General features: G+C 40.1%; 1 protein-coding gene across 19 annotated transcripts in view; it reads right to left on the bottom strand.

The window, feature by feature from the left end:
* The window catches only part of ABLIM1 (actin binding LIM protein 1), a 191941-nt gene that overhangs the window by 90381 nt on the left and 80482 nt on the right, over window positions 1-21078 (bottom strand). For all 19 annotated transcript variants that reach the window (XM_033066460.2, XM_033066463.2, XM_033066461.2 and 16 more), the window contains one exon: window positions 10298-10432. In XM_033066460.2, the coding sequence (XP_032922351.1) occupies window positions 10298-10432 (135 nt within the window). Of the gene's footprint in view, window positions 1-10297; window positions 10433-21078 lie in introns of those variants that run through there.

Raw genomic sequence — 21078 nt, 5'->3', positions numbered from 1 at the left:
AATCGCAAAGCAATAGAGGCAGGGATTGCAAATTTCCTTCGTTTGTTGCCCAACCCTGGAGGTCTGATGAATGCTAATGTAACAATAATTAATAGAACAACAATAAACAATACTAAAATGCAGCTTAGAAGGAAAACAGTATCAGTACCAGCATTTTTCCGGTTTCACATTTCTGCACAGAACAGTGATACTATTCCATGTGCAAACAAATTACATTTCATGGTGGCATTAACTCCACAAGCAGCCAAAACTCAATTATCACTGACTGAGGAGAATTACAAAGAACTACTGTTAAAGCGCTGTTAAAATGCTGCAAAATGTTCCAAGCTGGTTTTTCAGGTACACCTCCAGAAAAAAAAAAGAAAAAATCCAATTTCAGTCCTTTTTGTCCTTCTGCTGATCTCCATTTTGTTTAAAATATTATTTTCAAACTAACAGTAAAATATCCTGTTAGGCAGAAAATACAGTTGAATGCTACACCACAGCATCCTAGACCCTTTCTGGGTTGGGGACCACAAAGTAATTTTCACTGGAGGTCCAGAGGTAAAACCTCAACCTACTCACAATGGGTTTGCTTCTCTAAGTCACTTTGGTCAGATCCTTACCATTGAATCATGTAGAAATGGAGAATTCAGCTTTAATGTTTAAAAGATGCTTTAGAAGCTGCTAAATTTCCTGAAGTGCTATGGAGTACTCATGTGTCTGTGTGATTAAATTGTAGTTTGCAATTTACCTTGTAGCTTTAACATCCAAGTATTTCAATTTTTCAGACTCAAGCTGAAGACGCTCAGTGTGCTGCTGGGTCTGCCTCAGAAGCTGCATGTGTGATCACTCTGGCTTGGCTCTTTACTATGATTCCCAGTTCTACCAAAGAGTCACTTTTTCAAGAATTCACTTGGTCATTGCAGCCCCCTTTACCTGCCTAGGCAAGCATCTAATAAGCTGGGATGATCAAAACTCACTTTCACTGCCACCTCTGTTCCAGCTTCTTCTGAAAAAACTCAGCTTCAGTATCATAAAGAGGTGCCAGATCATTGCCTGCAAAAACCACTGCAAACTTGGAAGGAAAGGGTTCATGCACTCACAGTTATTAGGCTCTAACCCCTTTACATGCCCATAGAGATTCAAGCCTATCAATGAAAACGGGGGCTAAATACTTTACAAGTCTTTTACAGAGAGCAATTGCTATTATCAGAAAGAAGCTCCTTCTACTGCCCTTTTCCTTATGAAGTCTTCTTTCTACTCAATCTCTAACTTGTTTTGCAAATAACTCAGAATGTCTGAGTTAAATTCTCTCACACTGGCAAGCCATGAATTCAGGCCCAAGCAGAAGTGCTCATGTGAGCCCCCAGCAGATTCATCATTTTTGGCATACGCACAGCAGGAAGCACACACCAATCTGCAAGAATTAGAAACAAGCCCTGGCAACCCCACATTACAACAGATTTTTGCAGTCAATTTAGCACATGTGTTCCTACCACTAATCACAGCTTTAAGCTACATGGGAAAAACAAGGGTCACCCTGACTGTTAACATCCATGGTTGGAAAAATGCTATTGCAGCCGGCTGCTTTCACTTTGAGTCAGAGATCAAATCAGAAAGGACAAACGTGACTGCACCCACACTGGGTGTACAACGTGGTGTGCAACAGGGAAGGGATTTGAACAGCTCTTTGCTCTTCTTTTTTCTGCTTTCTGCAACTGTGCAGAAGTCGTGGCTCTGCCAGTGTATCCCCTCAAGCTGACACATATTGCTTTAGCACACATATCTATGACCACTATAGAAAAACCACAAAAAAGAAGGGACAAATTGTGATTGTTTTTTATTAAAAAGAAAGGCCATATGCCTACCATCATTCATGCCTCAAGCAGGAGAGGCAGTGAAATCAGCTGTGAACTCTACATATGTACAGTACATTCCAATGGTGTGATCTAAGCATCTGCTGTGGAACACATACCACGTCATCAAAGAAAAAAATTATAGCAAAATTATGGCAATTAACCATAACCATGAAACTATTTTTTTCCTATACTGATGGGAAAAATTACTTTGAAAGAATTACTTTGTGGACCAATAGTGATGCACAATTCATGTCTGAGAAGGCAAAAAGCAAGAGATATTCTGTAAACATCCATCACATGGAAATAGCTCTACAGAAGAAAAACATTTCCCTAAGATCCTTCCTGCTCAGTATGATGGGAGAAAATTCTGTTTTATATGGCCAAAACCCTCTTTCTGAAACAGGAGACACTGGGGAGCATTTCTGTTCCCTAAGGTACCACAAGCATAGAGATAAGAAAAGTCAGAATTTTTCTTTAAATGAAAAAAGAAACCATTATCTTCAGAAGCTCTTGGAGGAACTCAGCCTTTCTCTCAGAGTCTGTATATCAAAGAAATTCATATTCCAAACAAACCATCCTGCCTCTCTTGTGAATGGAATAAGCTGGAATACAGTTCTACCTCCCACTGTATGGAAAACACCCACCCACTAGCTTTTTCTGTCTTTTACTCTCTGGAGCTGCTATTTTGCATCTTTGGAGCACAAAAAGGTTGGAGATACTGTCAGGGCTGCTGTCAGCTCCCAAAGCTGCAGGAATGTTTTGGAAACCTGGGCTGGCCAAGAGCAATCCAGCTGCCTGTGGATCCAAGGGACCTGGACCATTCTAAAGCTGAGCCACTTCAAAGTTTTAATGATGATAAAAATGAAGAGATCAGAGTTTTTCAAAGAGAACAAAAACAGGATTTGATCCTACTGAGCATTACTTAGGATTTCCATTATTGTCAGGGAGAGGTGAACTCCATGTTGATGTAAAGTAAAAATTGTTTCAGCACTGAAGAAAAAAGAACACACAAGGAGAGTCTATGACTCTGGGCTCTCAGTCTGCAGAAGTGAATGCTATTCATTAAGAAAACTCTAACGATCTACTTTGTTACTGTGTATTAAATAAGGTGCAAATTCAATTTCCTGTTGGGGTTTTATTTCTTTCAGCTTCATAGAATAATGGTGCTATTTTCAAGCAGGGAAATAGTCATACAACAGTTATTCTTAGGACATAATGGATCTCTTGTTTGAAGGTAGAAAGGAATTTGGAAATGTTTCCATTTATCACCTACATTCAAACAAATACACAGGGAAAATCTGTTTCTTTTTCTTTTTTTTTTCTTTTTTTTTTATGAGTTTAACAAATCCCATATTGATGAAAGCAAGGTTCAAGCTCCTATTAGAGTTTGAAGTTTCTGCATTTCAAATGAACCAAGTCTCCCTCTGCCATCTTCTCTCTTACCAACACTTTTCTTGACGGCATAAGGCATTTAAAAGAATGAATATACATCCAACCATCATCAGAAGAGCACATAAGAACAGTAAACCTCAGAAGCTGTGCTGCAGCACTGCCCTGGCAGGGAAATTGCAAGGCATCAATAAGAAATGCATCCAGCAGTTTGCAAAAGCTGTAACAGAGATCCCAATGACCATTTGTCACACTCCTGTCACTGGAGATTTTTTTCTGTCATACACTGATGAGAGATGCATTTTGATTGAAGATATTTGGAACTGTGTCCAGCATTCCCAGTGGTTCTGGAATCTCTTCTCATTTCAGCAGATTGACATTAGAAACAATGCTGGGAAGTCAAAGCACATAAACATGGAACAAATACAGGTGACCTTAAAATCTTCTTTGATAACTTGACATCAGGTAAAAGGAGTTTTAGCAGCTAAAACACCTCTTGAGCAAAAGACAAGATTGCATTTCTTCTTTCCTCTCCTAAACTGGTCTGAGATCCCCCTTGGGAAGCATCCTCTAGCCTCCAGCCTTTCTCCTCTTCCCATGAAAACCCTGACACTCCACTTCAAGCATCCTGCCTGCACCACTCCTGAGTGCTGCTGTCATTGTGACACAAGTAATTCTCAGCGGGGCACTTGAGTGAAACCCCTGGGCATTTAATGCAAGCATTCACTCAACTGAAACCAAAAGTGAATTCTGAGTCTCAGATGAGCTCAGTTTTAACTTGATCAACTTCCCAACCAATGCCATGACCCTGCCTTCAGTTCTCCAACACTGGAGACACAAACAATGCTGTACTGGGAGTTGTTCCTGTCTGCACCTACCTTGCACAAATTTCAGACTTTCTAGCAATCCAACAGCAAGCAAACAGCAGCTGTATGTAGTGCAGCAATGTAACAGCCTCCCCACTTCCCCACTGCAATGTCAGAGGTTTGTGCACCAGGATGGAAACAATGGCAGGAATCATTCAACCATTTAAAACACCTTTCAGATTAAACTGAGCACGAGGTGGAGATCAAAGTCATTTACAGGTCTGTGGGAAATGAACCTTGAAGAAAAGGCAATCAGTGGAAAAATGTCAAAGTTTAGCTCAGATCGCTTGACTGTAACTATCTAGTGAAAACATCACTTTAAAAAGATTTTTAAAAAGCAAACCAGGAATTTAGGATAGAACAAACCCAAAACCTCATCCAAGCCAGGCAAATGAAGGATACACTGACTACAAAGCCAAGAAATTTTCTGTATTCTTGCAAGGATGCTCTGGCCCACTTACCAGGCACCTGTTAAGCATCCTGCCGCTCCTCTACTTCCAAAGGGATCCAGCAGCTTTTTAAAATCTGACATGGCATCTGTCAGCATTCATCAGTATCAGCCAAGTAGTGCAATTAATTTCATTTCCTGTCAAATGTTTGGTCCCTGAAGAGACCTCAAGCCCAACTGAACTAAGATTGGTATCAATCACTTGTCATTAATAGTATTCTAACCCCAACAGAAAAGTAAGGATCCACATAAGAATGGGAAGGAACTGAACCTGAAGTGAAATGCCAATAGGAAGCACTGCAAAAAGAACAGACTTCAAGACACAGGAGCTAAGATATGCAAATGCAGAAATGGCAATTAGTCTTACAGCTGCAACTGAGGTTTGATTTCACATCAAGCTACCTGAATGCATGAATTCACATCTGAACTCCATTCCCTGGCATGGGAGAAATTTTAACCTTGTTAGCTTCCCAGAAACAAGAGATTCCCATTTCTACCTGGATCTTGGTTCAGTGATTCAGAGCTTCAAGTGACCTCATATAATTTCATGATGCTCAAGAAGGAGCAGGTACTACCCACAGGTGTGTTATCAATCCACACATCAGTTTCTGTTCCAGGAGAATTTTTGAAAATGCAGAAATCTTTTCAAACGCTGCACTGGACATCTACTACAAGAATGACCTCATATTTAAACTTTCCATCCACTGACACTGAACTATTTATAGCGCTACCCAGCAGCCTGCTTGCAGCCTCCTCCTGCTGCCACTAAAGGAATCTGATGACAGATCAAAGGTCAAAGAACTAATGATTTAAAGCACATTCCACCCTGTTGATATAGTGTCTGCTTACATGACCCTGACTTCTTCCCAGTTCTTCAAGGGAGGAAGATCCAGTTCAAAGTCAAAGGATTACAGAGTATCCCAAAATCTAAACTTAGGAAGCCTCCCCCTTCCCTGTCAGGCTCATTGAACTACAGATGAAAAGTCATCACATAAAAACCCCAGACCTGTGCCTGGAACCTAAATATACCACAGAGGATTCTGCAAGTTAAGCTTGAGAGACATCCAGCTGAAAAGAGAAAAATTTCCACATTTATTCCATAATTAAGAAATTGTTTTATGCTGATTTATAACAATGTTTTAAGAGAAGCTTAATTTTTTTTTCCTTTGGAATACTCTAGGTTTGTGGAATGCTTCCTGGATGCCAAGACTTGACTTTGCCTTATAATTAGCAAGATTATTAGAAGTTAATTGCCTTTTGCTATTTGATATCACTGTAGCATGTGAAACATTGATACACAGTGAAACATTTTTACCTGACCTTTATGCCGCATAATTGCAGATGTCTCATTCCTGGAAGTGTTCAAGGCCAGGCTGGACAGGGCTTTGAGCAACCTGGCCCAGCGATTGGGCAACCTGGCCCACAGCAGAGGGGCTGGAACTATATGATTTTAAAGTCCCTTCCAAACCATTCCATGATTCTGTGATAGTGAGGACTAAAAACCTTAAGGACACCATGCATATTCTTATGGCAGGATTGCTTTTTCATGAGATTAAATTTTTGTTTAGTCTACATTACTATAAAAAACCTAAGTTTTCCAGTTCATATTCAACATCACAAATCTATTATTTGAAACATTCCTACCACAAACACTACACTATCTTTCTAAGATAATTCAACCAATCTCTACATGTACCAAAATCAAGCTATGTAAACTTTTACACTGTTACTATTAAAGCTTAAAGCTTTTTCTGTTAAGCAATACAGTGCATTGAAACCAGCTTTTCCCTCTAACCCAAAAGATGAATCACAGGCTTAATAATAAAGCCTTATTATAGCAATTTTGCTAGCCTGAAAGTTTCCTCTGCTAGTACATGCAATAGGGTGAAATGAACTGTAATCAACTGACAATGGTAGAAAATTATCATTTGTATCAGATCACAATTTAAATTGAGATATTAAAATCTCTGCTCATGCACATTTTAATTTAGGGCCTGATCCCACACACATTTACATATGGAACAGCATTGCAGTGAGCAGTCTTAGTTTTCCCAGAAAAGTTATTCATATACATAGATGCTTACAAGAAAAACTTTTACTTCTGCACAAGCCACCACTTAATTCTTGTTAATTGTAATGTTTATTTGAGACAAACCCAATGATGTCTCCAACTCAACCTCCTCATCTAACCTTCCCTCCTCTCAGCTTGCTGCTTCCATTGCCTTGTAGAGATTAACGATTGAATGTGGTAAGAGTAGTGCACTCCTGCTAAAACAGACCTTAAAGCTTATTTATTACACCTGGAGGTAATGCAGAATCCTATCAAATTTGCATTTGTAACACAAACCAGTGTAATTCCCTAGCAAGGTAAGGGACTTTGTTATGAAACAGCCAAAGACAACTGCTCTGAATGGTGCTCCTGGAGCTGCACTCCTGTCTCTTATCCCTGTCCATCATTCCCCTGTTAACTCCAGCTCCCAGTCAGCTGCTGCCTGCCTGAAATTCTTTGCCTATCGGGAGGATGGCAGAGCTCACCTTCCTGGGGACAGCCACACCATTTTCAGCTTTTTGTTTCCCTATCAGCTCTTATCAGGAGCCACAAATAGACGCTGCCAGCCCTGCCAGACAGATAGGACACAGCAGCTGGACACACATGGCTCTCCATGGCAGAGTCCCAGCCAGCTCCATCTTATCATGGGAGCACGGGAACACGTCAGTCAGGGGAGGTTTTACTTGTCATCTCTGGCAGGAAGCAGCTCCTCTGTTCTTCGAAAGGTTCCAGAGATGGACAGAGCACCAAGCTCCTGGGGAGGAGGATTGTCTGATCACATTACATGACGCATGAGCGTGTCCTGGGCTGGCTGATGCACACACAGACGTAAGTCACCGTGCTCCTGCAGTGCCACAGCCACCACTGACAGGCATGCCACGCAGTCATGGAGTGCCTGAGAGCCTCTGACACAGCCTAGGGAAGCAGGACTACAAGCATATCAAATACACTTCACAGGATGATGTAAACACCAAGTTGAGAGCGTGGATGGCAATAATGAAAAGGAATCTCATACAGGATCACACAGAAACTCTGTGTCTATAGAACTCGTGTGACAGCCTTATCAGGAAATGGATTTTTTCCACATCTCCTTAGTCTATGGGTGAAAGTTTAAACACTTTCAGCAGGTATGAAAACAGACAAGTGTGAGCTTGTTCAAGTCTTTCACGCTGTAGTTGTGAGTTGTAGTCTCAAGAGCAAAGTTTAGTATACAAAAAAGAAAAAGATAACCAAGCCACCTGTAGATGCAGCTGATACATCCTGGACCCAGTATCTGTTGGTTTTACTGCCTAACAACATACTTCATAAACTGAGGGGGGTCTAACTCCACCTCCTGTAGAGTTGCATTCACGTCAAATTAAAAACCCATCAGACTAAGAGGGAAAAAACCACTTACTTGAACAGCTGTGTCCCACTTGTATAAACCATATGGTCAAACAACATGCACTGTGAGTAAATAACTATAAACAAAAACTGCACTCACTTAAATAACAGAGGCTAACAATAAACAAGATCTGCAGCTCAGGTAAAAGATTCAAAACAGGACTTGGAGCAACCTCCCATACACACCCCTCTCCTTTCTGTGAACACAGATGAACTCTAAAAAGATAACACTTGCTGGCAAACCCAACTAATAAGGCACAGACTGAATGAACAGCATGAGAGAAGTCTCTAGCATTCAGCTCTAGCCCTCTCAGTTCAAACTGGATTTACTTTCCTCCATTTGCTTAACAGGCTAATGGTACAAATCATAGTTTCATTTCCCCCAGCAAGAGTTCTCCCTTCTTTGGTGATCTTCGTGCAAGCACTCATAAGGTAAATAATATTACAGAATCTTAAACTGTCATCAGGTTGGAAATATCTCCATTAACAGAAGCCACAATAAGTTTAGCCATTCCTCTAGGGAAGAAAAGAACAAAACCAAAAAAAAAGTATACTAGTAAATCCAGTCTTGCAACAGAATAGCCAAGCACAAAAGCAGCTTATGAGTAAGTAACTAAAACACAAGTGAAAGAAGAAACTAGACCTCACCCCTCCTAAAAAAAAGCAAGATTAATGTGGTGCATTCATCAGGACAACAATTCCAAAACCCTGTTCCATCTGCCCCCTTCTTTATCTGGAGGTCCTAAGGACAGTGTTTGCTGCCTGGCCTGAATTGCCATTCTCCATGACTCAAAGGGTCTCATTTTCTGATGCTGAAAATATCCTAATCCAGTATCTTCTGTAAATTGAGACCACTACTCATTATAGATAGGAACAAGAAAATAAACAAATAGTTGCTGATTTTGAACTGCTCAGGGATTAGACGGCAACAAGTGCTGCTTGAAATACAGCAGCTGTAATAGAGAAAGAGATATGCATTTCCCCAGGCATTCCAGAAATAGGGCAGAGAGTGCTCCACGCTGCCCTCCAGGATGGGCTGATGCCACTCCAGATTGGCACAGACAAGATGTGTTAATATGTAGGAGAAAGGTAAGCATTTATTTATTCTTTTTTTTTGTTATCTAGCTGTATTTAACTAAAAACCATAGGTAACAAACAGAATTTCTTAGATTCCAGACACTGATTTTTCAGCATACAAAAAAAAAATTCCTGTAACCTTTAAAAAAAACCCTTTAGTAACACAGGAAAACAACTATTTCTATTTTCTGCTATATTCCATATATTCAGGAAGCGGAAGAACAGAGCAACCACACGACTATTCCACCCACATTTGGAACATGAAAAATATAACTGAAACTCAGAAACTGGGCTGGAGACACTTTTCAAAGTCTGAATCTGCAGTACACGTGCTAGATATAGGCTTTCAGAAAAGATAACTAAGTTTAATAGAAGTGACAAACTATGTGGTATTGATTCTACTGCTGTGTTTCTGTTGCCAGTGACTCTGATTTGTTCCAACACCTTTCTCCACGTTTGCCACCTGCTCTGCCACATTCACCTGGAGCCTGAATTCCTTTCTGTGCTGTATCTGTCCCGTGCTAACCTGGGATTGACTGTGGCAGACAGACCTGGGTGTTTCTCCTTATTCTCACCTTTCCTCCTACGTTTTGTGGTTACTCAATTCAACCAACTCTGCATTGTTGTTCATTAAACAGAAACTCTATGAAGGAGCCAGGGACACCCATCTTCAAAGGCAATGAATTCACAAAGCATAGTTCTACAATTATTTAACGCTTCATTAAACCTCTGTTTTGTAAAAAAACACAGCGAGTCTTTGTTGTGGTCCCAGAGGGCTCCGTGGCATGAGCTGGAGTTGCCAAGAGCCCCTCGGGTTCTCTCTCTGTGGAATGGGCAGCACTATCCCCATTCCCAAGGCAGCTCCATGGCACAAAGCCTTACAACACCTTTGTAGAACCTTTTTGGTGGGTTTTTTGAAAGCAGGTACTTTCAGCAGTCAATTGAGTACAAAGGACCCTAATTTTCATAACTATCCCTAATGAAAGACAGACACTGCTATCACGAGTTAAAAAAAAAAAATCAGATCCTTGAAAAAAACACTTAGACCAAAAGTTACAAAAAGATAGCACTTTCCTAAGTATCACCACCTTTCTTTACCCTTCCCACCTTCAAAACCTTCAGGTACTGAGCAAAGAGAGTTCTTGCAATGGGTTGATGGCAGGGAGCACAACCTCCCATCAGAGGCTCAAGGCACATTTGCACAAATGCAATCCTCTCTATAGGAAGAATATCGAGGTTTTACCTTTGCAGGTGAAGCATTTGATGTGGAAGTGTCTGGCTTGAACACGGAGCACTTCCCCTTTGCAGGGCTCCCCACATTTGTGGCAGTGGATGACCGGCTTCTCAGAGGGGTGGTGGGGCTCCTGAGGATGGGCCACTGTAAAGCAAAAAAAACCAAAAATATTTCAACCCAAACAAGAAGAGTATTTCTCCTATACAAAACTCTGTGTTCTCAGACACTTTACATCATGATACAAATGTATCTGGTCATGTTTTACACTCATCTAAAAAGTTACCACCATTTTATTTAAATATAGTAGTTTCATAAACCAGTAGTTTAAGACATTCACATCAACTACTACTTCTTTCCATTGAGGCTGCTACAGAAAGATGAGGGAAAATTCCCTTCCTGGTGTCAGTGCCCCAAAGTGTTTCAGAATGCCTGCCATTTTCTTTCCAAGAACACAAGTTTGTGCAAACCATTGGATGAGCACACAAGGAAACAAAACTAAACTAGTTTAATCCAAGAAAGAATATTATCCAAGCAGAAAGGATTGAAGGAAAGCAATTCCAAATCAAGTTCTGGGAAACCAGATGAACCAGATAGTCTGTATGCAAATGACTATACCAAAAATAAACTACATCCCTTTCTTTTGCTACAGCAGATCCTAATTCAAGGAAAGCACTCTTGGAGGAAAGAAGCCAATATTATTTGTCTCTACTGCCATGAATTCTAGTAGAAATTACCCTGCATGCAAATTAGAGATACTATGAGTAGGCAGAAATTACCCTAAAACTATTTGCAATATTGTCAGGGAGACACAATTCCAGGTAGTGGTAATCAGCTACCCAACTACCCTCAGCAGAGCTTGGATAGGAACAGGAAAAGTTTGTGGGTTTCATGGTTGTAATAAAAGTTTAATTGCTCCACATTTGGCTTCTGTAAAACATGTTTAACTTTCTCTTCAGATGTGGCAGCTTGGGGCCCTAACAGAAGTGCACGGGTGTGAGCTGGAGCAAGATTTAATCTCAACTGAACTGTTTGAAGTGGAAAGTATTCCCCAGAATGTTCCCAAACAAACCCGTGTTCCTTCAGTTCTCCCTCCCACATCCCTTTCTAGCAATAGAAAGCTTTCCTCCTTGTAATACCGTTCTCAAACTAGTGGTGCTCACCAGAACATTTCAGAGAAAACATGCCTCTACCCACGCCTCTGTCTTTACACCATTCCTGTCCTACTTTTCCTGGCCTGCAAAGGACTGAGTACTGGCACATCACTCTCACTGTCACAGGGAAACATCTTCATTATTTTATCTCAGAATTTTCTCGAGATCTTTTCCTTTCCTGATCAGTTCCTGGCATCTCCCCAGCCAGGAACATGGTGTTTTTCAGGTTGCTGCTTATGCAGCAATATAACAGCTACCTTGCTCATATTTACTGCACCAGATTCCTCCCATTCTTCTGTGGATTTCAAGGGGAAAAGCCCCATCACTCCATGAAGTCTTTTTATATCATTCTCCTTTTTAAATGCCTTACAAAATGCTGCTATCATTTTGCATCACATAAATATAAGATTAATAATAAAAAAGCTGAATATGTGATTAGGGGAGTAACAGTATCAAGAATAGAGAATAGCAAACATTCTAAGCAATTTCTGTTATACACATCCAGACAAACTAATATGGTAACTGTTATTCTCTTCTTCCTATTACCACTCACATATCCCACCCCAAACTTCAAAAGAAATGGCTGAATTCCTCCACTCAAGCTCAAATTTTTTAATACCTCTTTCACTTAAACCATTTCCCCTGAGCAGTTATTCAGCCCATCCTGGTGAACAGAATTCAGCTGGTAATGCCAACACTATTTCAATTAGCAGCTCCAGTGAAGTAAAAGCTCACTGAATGCTTTACCTTGAGTGAACCTCATCTAATAGTCTGCAATGCTATACTGTTTCTGGAGTGGAAGTTATTATTCTTACAGACTAAACTATTCACTGGCAACCAAGGAAATATATAGGAAAGAAGGAAAGAAGAAAGAAAGAAAGAAAGAAAGAAAGAAAGAAAGAAAGAAAGAAAGAAAGAAAGAAAGAAAGAAAGAAAGAAAGAAAGAAAGAAAGAAAGAAAGAAAGAAAGAAAGAAAGAAAGAAAGAAAGAAAGAAAGAAAGAAAGAAAGAAAGAAAGAAAGAAAGAGAAAGAAAAAGATAAAGACAACTACAGAGGAGACTACTAACATATTAAATTGTTATGAGCAAAATTCCCTCTCAGATCCAGACAGCCTGAGATGGGCCTGATGCAAGCTAAAGTTAACAATATGGACTTTTCAAGTTGCTCACAAGAGGAAATGGATAAAGAATTAGGGAAAATGCTCCCTAAGATTTATATGGTGCAATGTGAAATCTGTTCCTGTAACATTTCTGCTTATTCTACCTCATGTGTGTAGGACACCCTGATATTCTGCACACCAGGTTCCAGATCTTCTGGTATTGATCTGAAACACAAGCCTCTGCTCTTTACAGGAGAGTAAATAGCTGTTACCAAGGCTGGTCCAATGATGCAGCTTCTTTCCAGTTCTGTCTTTAAAGCCATTTAAATGAATACAAATACTGTTAGTTGCTATTTCCAGGCTGATCTCTTAAGTGAAGCTAATTATGGTGCTTGTCTTACTGGCCTCCATTTGACATTGTAGGTCAAAATCAAGTAATTGACTTTCACCCTCCTGTAAGGAATTGCTTGTAAGCCTTTTCCTTTGGATGTAGCAATACACACAAGGTTTTCAGTGGCAGAGGTGACCTTTTGTAGTTACCAGTGAGGACAGAACAGGGAATTACAGAAAAAGAAAGGGAAATACCTTTACAAGCAGCTTATTGATATGTTTCTGATTGAAGCCCAGCCAGCTCACTGGACATGTCAGTTTTAAGCTGCTCTGGGTCTGAGTCAGGAGCTGGGTTCATGTCCTTGCAGGGATTTCACACCTTGAGTCCATATTTCAGGCTCTGCCATACCAACCCTCCCCACAGCAACTACAGGATATCTTCTCAGGCACCACAGACTGCACATGATCTAACAAGGCACCTCTAGATCGTGTCTAAGACAATTACAACAGGCTCCAGACAGTACAATCACTGACAATCATTAATTTAGAATCTGGATAACCCAGATTCCAGTCCCTGCTCCACAACAGGTACCTGGGCTCTTTGGATATCCCCTAACCCTAAAGGAATAAAGCCATATGGCTAAGTTAGCTAAGTCACTGAGCCTGGGACCTACCAGCTTACAATTAAATTATCTGAATGTTTTATTTTCTCTGTGCCTACAGTGTCTGGGACTGTAAACTGGGTGCAACAGCACTGTTAACCTCAGCCTGCTGTGAGAATAATGTGAGAAAAGGAGAATAATGTGAGAATAAATACCATTACAAGGTTCCCAGGGACTGGGATGGAAAGAATCACATAGAGTCACAAAGACAGTCATGTTCTTAGCTCAGTACCACAATTGTCTCCACACCACAGCATGGGTGTGTAACACAAACACAAACACAGGTTAAATCTGCCAGTTCCAATGTAAGGACATGAACTGACACCTGTGACAAAGCCTGTCACATCCCAGTTCAGCCCTGCCAGCATGACAAGGTGCATGGGTGCTTTTGTGTAAGACTGCTGGGCACTGCCTGAAGACTTATCTTTTAAATTAATGAATAAAATCTCTGGTCAGAGATACACAAACAAGCTAGGTTGAGCCTTCCACTCATGCTTTCAAGACAAGCTTAAATGAATAATCAATGAATAATTAATGCTTTCTTAAAGTCATTTAGGTTTCAAATAAGACAAATCAATGTCCCATTAAATATCCAATTTACCCAAAGTAACACAGACACTGACCGGGACAACTGGGAAGTCTGGATTACATAATTTAAATCAGGGAGAAATAAAACTAATAGAAAAGAAATCCATAGCACCTTAATCTGTGAGGAAAACAATCTTTGTCACAGGAGTGTAGCTTTGTGCTAATATCACTCTGCAGACATATCACCATTATTTTGTCACTCCTTATGTTTCATTGTAAATCAAGCAATGTTGATTTCATTACGTTTTGCAACTGCACTACATGGGTTTAAATTCAAAGCAACTCTAACAGCTTGAGAGTACTTGTTACTGCATTTTATCTAAATATCTCAGAATAATCCCAGACCTGCAAAGAAATAATTAAAAACAAAAGGAGATAGAAAAGACCACAACTGAATGCTCATGTGAGAAACCAAAGGCATTTTCTGAGCAAAATTAAAGACTTAATTTGTTGTGCAAAGTTGAAAACTGTTCTGTCAGGGTGTTTTCTGTGCAGCAGATCATTGTCTGAGGGTTTGAAAACAATTTGGTTTTTTGTTGCATCAGACAGAAATTAGACCTCAGTATTCATAACAAACCTTTCTGAAATGGAAATTACAGCAATTACCTGAAGAGTATGCAGCTGAATAAAGAAATAAAGAAAACAAAGAAAATAAATACTGCAGCCTTCTTTATTGATGGTTTTCTCCCTGAACATACAAGGAAATCAAAGGCTCAAGCTAAGAGATCCCTAGCTGCAGATTCTTGCTGGCAAGACTCCCTGTATCTGCTGCCAGCCAGGAAGTATCTTGGCTCTTAACTGGAAGTAAGAAAAGCTTCTGGGAAACACCTTGCTATGGGAATGCTGCTAGGTGGTGACAACAAAATATTTTTAGTTCAGTTCTACTCTAAACTGCAATTTAAAAAAAGAGTATATGGGCTACTGCTCTTTTAAAAGTCAATTTTTATTATTCTTCAATTTGCATGGGTACCTCCACATATAAATCTGAAGCTATGCTCAGTCAATCCTAGCCATGCTGTAGAATGTGTAACTTCAAGCTTTATTCCAGGGTACAGAACCTCTGTGATTTGTAGCTCCACAACCTCTGGGCTCTGCTGCACAGCACTAAGGACAGGCTGTGCACACTGCAGTATGGGCAAGGGGGTCCTCAGAATGTCACAGCTTTGTCATTTATATCTTAGGAGTGGTCTGACACAGACAGCATGCTCTCTGAAATGCTGATTTTCAGCTGCTGTGTTTTCTTGGCTGAAATCTGAACTATTAAGGAGGGAAAATAAAACAGAGATGCAATGGTGTGAAATCACTCCAAGTTTTTTGCTATCTTGTTTTAAAATTTCCTCACTCCTTTCTGCTTTCAGTAAATAAAAGTAAAGGGCTGTGCTTGGGATTGCCATGGCAGTAAATGCAACCAAAGCTTTCTACAGACAGCTCTCTCTCTGCCCTCCTTCTCTGTATTATCTGATATGGCCTTGGAGGCAATGATTTCTAAAACTAATTTACAGGATTTGCAGTTCAAAATCTGAAGGTTTAAAAATAAAAATCCCTCATTGTTTGATGTTGCCAAGCAGCTTCACTGTTAGTGGAGCTGGGCAGCCCCTTGCTTGGGGCAGGACAGAGGGAGGCAGGTGGGCACTGTGCACAGGATGAAAAACTGGGAAAAAAATATTCTGAGCTGAAAGATGCTGGAGAGACACCAGAGAATCAGGTTCAAGAATGGAATCTGCCTTATCACTTCTTCTCCATGCCCTAGTGCAAAGAGAGAAGTAATTTTCTCTCATTCTTTGTGTTTCTTTCAGAGGTAAGTGTCTGTAACCCCTGGTTTGTAAAGCCTGTCTGACAATAGCCCATTCAGTCTCCAAGGAATTCCTCTTTTGTAAAAGCCCAGCACAGTGGAGACTCGAGGAGGTACTGAAATACCTATTTAAAAGAAGGGTGAAAAATGCAGTGTCATTTTGCTTATCTGCAGACTCAGTTCTTGAATCTCAAATCTGTAAGAATCCTATCAGGTAAGGTGACCAAGCAGTGACGGAGATGGAAATCAAACCCCACAGCTGCCAGGGACTGATAAAGATATTACTGCAGTCATTAGCCACAGGTACCTGACAGGGATCTTCAGGAATTCCAGGAAATCCTGGAAGGAGGCACTCCCATGAAGAGATACTAGCAAGCTGCTTGCCTACACATGTATGAGAAAGCCTAAGGGAGAATCCTAGACTGTAGCTAGCTCATACTACTGCCATTCAAATCAGGTCTGAAGAATCATTATAAAGCTCATTCTTCCTGCAAATTTATCTGTATCACTCCTACTGTGTGCCAATTTGTCTTCAAACTATTTGTGCTGTCTATAGATATCCAGGGTAGCTATTTTTAAAACAAGGTAGACAAAAAAAAATCTTAAACTTGGTAGCTTTTTGCCACAGTTTTGAAACATTTTCTCACATTTTCCATAGAAGTATTATCATTTTCCCCTTACAATCTGAAAGCAGCAGATGCAAACAGGCCCATGGCAGAGCAGCAGCTCTTTCTGCAGAAGTCAGTGCCCTGGTCATGGTGAGGTGTGGCATTCACACCAGTGAAAGCACAATGGGCTGACCATCACCAGGGGCAGCACAAGGCTCCAGACACTCCAAACACCCCATTTTACCTCCCACTCCTTTTTTTGGGGTGTTGTGGGATGGAAGTTACAGCTCAGCAAGTAGGGCAGCACAGGGAAGAAGGATTAGGAGAGAAAGTCATGTAAAGAGGGACAGCAGAGCCCAAGTCTGCTCTGTTCAGATCCAGAGAGAATTACTGCCAATCCCCCAATCCTCCATCTCTGGTCTGACTCTCTACTTGTTCAACCAAGAGCAGACCTAAAAAAACTGACACTTCTCTTATTTCTTATGTGTCCAGTTCAATTCTGATCACAATCAGTGCTTCTCAGCCTCACTTCTTCAGCTACAATAAGCAAAGTACACCAGAGGTATCTGTCCCCAAACAGCCTCTCCTGGCCAGATTTGGGCTGACTACAAGACAGTGATGAGCAGGCTGGCATCCATTCCCTCCACCCCATCCCCCACATCTCTTGGCAGCTTCTGCAGCAACTGAAAGATTTTCACAAAATGCTGAACAGAAAACATGGCACTTGTCCAGTCTATAAAATTGACTTTTTTAAAGGAAAAATAACCTAAGCCAATTACAAGTTTAACTAGATAAATTAGAATGATAAGTTAGGGTAGTTCCTAAAAAAAACAAAAAACAAAAAAATTGAGAAAAATGCTCTAAGCAAAGACATCAAACTTATTGCATGAAAATAGGATGCAAAGGCTTCAATATCAGAGAGCAAATTTTAAAAATAGGAGATGAAACATATTATTTTTATGTAAGGAAAACAGTATTTAAATACTTTCCTATTTTTAGGTATACATAACCCATGGATAGAGCTAATGCAGCTAAAAGAATGAAATACGAAATTTAGAGATACAAGTGCCAGGTAATAACCCAAAATATTAACAACTGTAACTGTAAATTAACGAGAGACAACTCCTATGATGTTAAAAATAATAAAAAAAACCAACAACAAAAAAACCCCAACAAAAACAACAACAAAAAAAACCATAAAAAGGTCTTTGTGCCACTCACAAAAATGGGTAAAAAGGCAAGGAAATAATAAGCCTTAAAAATACAGCACAGAAAAAAAATCTGTTTTAAAAAAATTTGTTTCAAAGTTTCAGAACAAGTGCAAACATGCTTCTTTTCTCTCTATTTTTCCTGCTGTTTCCTATCCTCCTCCCATGCCTCTTCTGCTGTCTCAGGCTTTGATAGTGCAATTAATTCCCCACAGAACAGCATACAAGATCAGGGCCTGAGGCCTCAGCCCTATAAAGATTTATGCATATGAATGGTTCAGTATGAAGTGAAATATTTAACACCAGCACCTGCTTGATGCTATCTGAAAGAAGATCACCTTCTACAACAAATACAAAATAAAACAATGCACCTGATGGTTCTGCCATTAAAATAAATGTGTTTTCCAAGCCTTTGATAATGATTGAGAGATAAAGAAAATTTGGTTGTGTTTATGTAGGGGTTATATCCTTATCTGGACACTCTGGGGATTCCACCACAGGTTCTGACATTCTATAGCATTAATGTACAATTTCCACAGTTTTTCAGTGACAAACATGAATGTGACTGGGAGTTCGACCCTTGTGGCTGAACAGGAACCTCGGGATATCCCACTCTGGCTTTGGAACCACCAGGAGCCTGAACACTTTCTCAGTTTGTCAGGTGGAAACACTTCAGTGCCAGCTCAGCTCTGCAGTCCAGTGAAACTGCAGCAGATCTACTGATGCTCTTCTCAACACAAAAGCATCAGAGCCTATTCAGAAGAGTTTGTCATTCTGTCTCTGTCCACACATGTTTGCCTTTGATCACTTGGCAGGTGAATAAAAGCACATTCTAGAGCATCATCTATACTTAGCAGGAACAAAAGGACTTGACAAAATTATTACATTTGTATTTGTTTAAGAAAAATTATAATCCATTCAAAAAAGAGTCAAGAACAACTTCTTAACTAAGTGTGGTCAGGAGTCGTTTTAAGCTCAAACAGAAAAAGCAATAGGGAGTTTTAAAACTATTTTCAGTAATGAAAAGGCACTAATCTTGCAATGAAGTATGCAGCAAACTAAGACATGCTGAGAAACAGATGATGATCAAACAAATGTTGACTAAGCCAAGTGAGTCTTTGAATCAAAACCTGCATTCCTGCATTACTCAATATGATTGTTAACAGATGGGTTGCTGATTAGTGGTTAGCAAGCCAAAGGGAAGAAGCACAAAGCGAATTTATTCTGCCATATTTCTACATTAGTACAGAGTAATTTTTCACAAGGCAGATCACCATAAAAATTGGGTGTCAAAGAGACTGTGAATCCAGACTCTATTATTTGACATTCTGGGAATGCCCTTCTTGATCTTCATCACATCCACAAAGGTTCTCTGCACTTGGTTCTACAACCATCTTCTGAGGGACAGCACTTCAAGACAATCAACTCACCCTTCAAAACTCCTTGCTGAAGGGCTGGAAGCTCACGCTAAACATCTGCTTCTCACACCCAACATCTGCAAGTCTCTAACATGAAGTAACTGTTTATAAGTCTTATAAGTAGCAAAAAAAATTGAGTTATGCCTTCAACACATCTGACATACACAAGAGGATCATTCACTTTTGAAAAAGTGATTTTCTTCTAACATAGGACAGAAGTAATTAGAAATTCAAGAGCTCTTCAACATACTCTGAGCAACCATCTCATACATATCACTTGATGTCTCTATCTTAAAAAAAATATCACAGAATATTCTGAGGCAGAAAAGACCCACCAGGATCATCAAGTCCACTATCAAAACCTTACTCACAACACTGAATAAACAGAAGTGCCAAATTATTCAGTGCAAATCCTTAAGGATCCTCAAGGCTACATGAAAGCAAGTTGCTGAAGTTAGCAAAAAGCAACTGCTTTTTCCAGACAGCATGGAAATTCTGGCTTACTGATAAGTGGTGGTTACCCATAATAGCACTCAAATGTCTGGCCTCTCAGCTACCCAAACAGCATCCCACATGGGGATTCTTGCAGCAAACTCATCACAGCTCCCTTATGCATTCTTTTTAGAGGCTGCATGAGTATTCCATGCAGTTAAAATGAAATAAATTTCCTTCTGAAGTAAGTCAATATAAAATGCTAATTTTAACAATCAATTCTCCCACTGTTTACTGTGAGATTATCTGAGGAGGAACACTGCCCTACATAAATCAGTGGTCTCCCAGATGCTTTCCAAACAGAATCTGTAGTAAAATCTCCTCTCAGTTACCACCAGGAATCTCCCAAAGGATTTTTCACAGGACCTGTCCTCAGCCAACCCCTTCAAACCACAGAAGCTCTGTGCCCTGTGCTTAGAAACCCTCCCTCAATCAAGGATCTTGTAATGCCCATCACTCAGTGCCACCTTCACTTCTGGTATTTCTAAGGACTGAGCTACACAGCCCCAAACCAAAACTGGACAGCCACAGAAATGAACAGCATAAGTCTTCACGGGGTTCCTGATGCCCAGGATAGTTTGCCACGTACAGAGCTGATAAACCAGACATTTCAGAAGCTCTGCCCTGTGCTAATTGTCCCTAAAAGCATTGCATCATAGAAGTCAGTTTCTGAGGTATATTATTTCAGCAATAAATAACTGTGCTCCTAAAGACCATCAAGTGTCAACATTCTATGGTAAATGCACTATCACAGGGAAAGCACTGAGCAATACAGCACCCCTGAACACAGCCTGTTCCTCTGGCTAGCACCTCCACTGCTGGATAGCAAGCAGACACCCTCAAATCCAGCAAATCCTGTTTTCAGCTGCCTTTGGAGAAAAGAAAATACAAATGCTTCTTTGAACAGACAAGTAATTCATTGACTCCCATTCGATCGAGCAGTAATAAAAAAATAACACTCAATGTTCTGCAAGGTTTCATTTCTATTTGGATCACTTCTTTAATTTGATATAATTTTAAAATACGGCTTCTGAATCAGATCCTCAACTGAAACAAAGTTCCACAATACTTCCATGCAGATTATACTGACGTGTGTGATGCTGAAGTGGTACTAATAGCAGTGGTAACTGGGGAATTACCCACCCTGTTGAGAGTGTTTATAGAACCTTGCCCATTATTCTGTTGTGCTGCGTAAGAGCAACAACATTTCAGTTCTGAACAGCTGGTAGTAATACCAGATCATGTACACATAACATTGATTGACACAAGGCTTCTATCATCTCTGGGTTTATTTCACTTTATGATGAGGGCATATAAAATCCAGAATTATTTCTCTACTTGTCTCTTACAACACAAAATGGCCACCATTAATAAAATACTTTTTTTCCAAAAATGTCACACAGTCTCTAAAAATTTGGTCCAAGTTTGGGGCAATACAGAAG

This window comes from Catharus ustulatus, chromosome 8, assembly GCF_009819885.2.
Source record: "Catharus ustulatus isolate bCatUst1 chromosome 8, bCatUst1.pri.v2, whole genome shotgun sequence".
Lineage (NCBI taxonomy): Eukaryota > Metazoa > Chordata > Aves > Passeriformes > Turdidae > Catharus > Catharus ustulatus.
The sequence above is the reverse complement of the archived record's forward strand: the minus strand, read 5'-3'. Positions and strand labels throughout refer to the sequence as shown.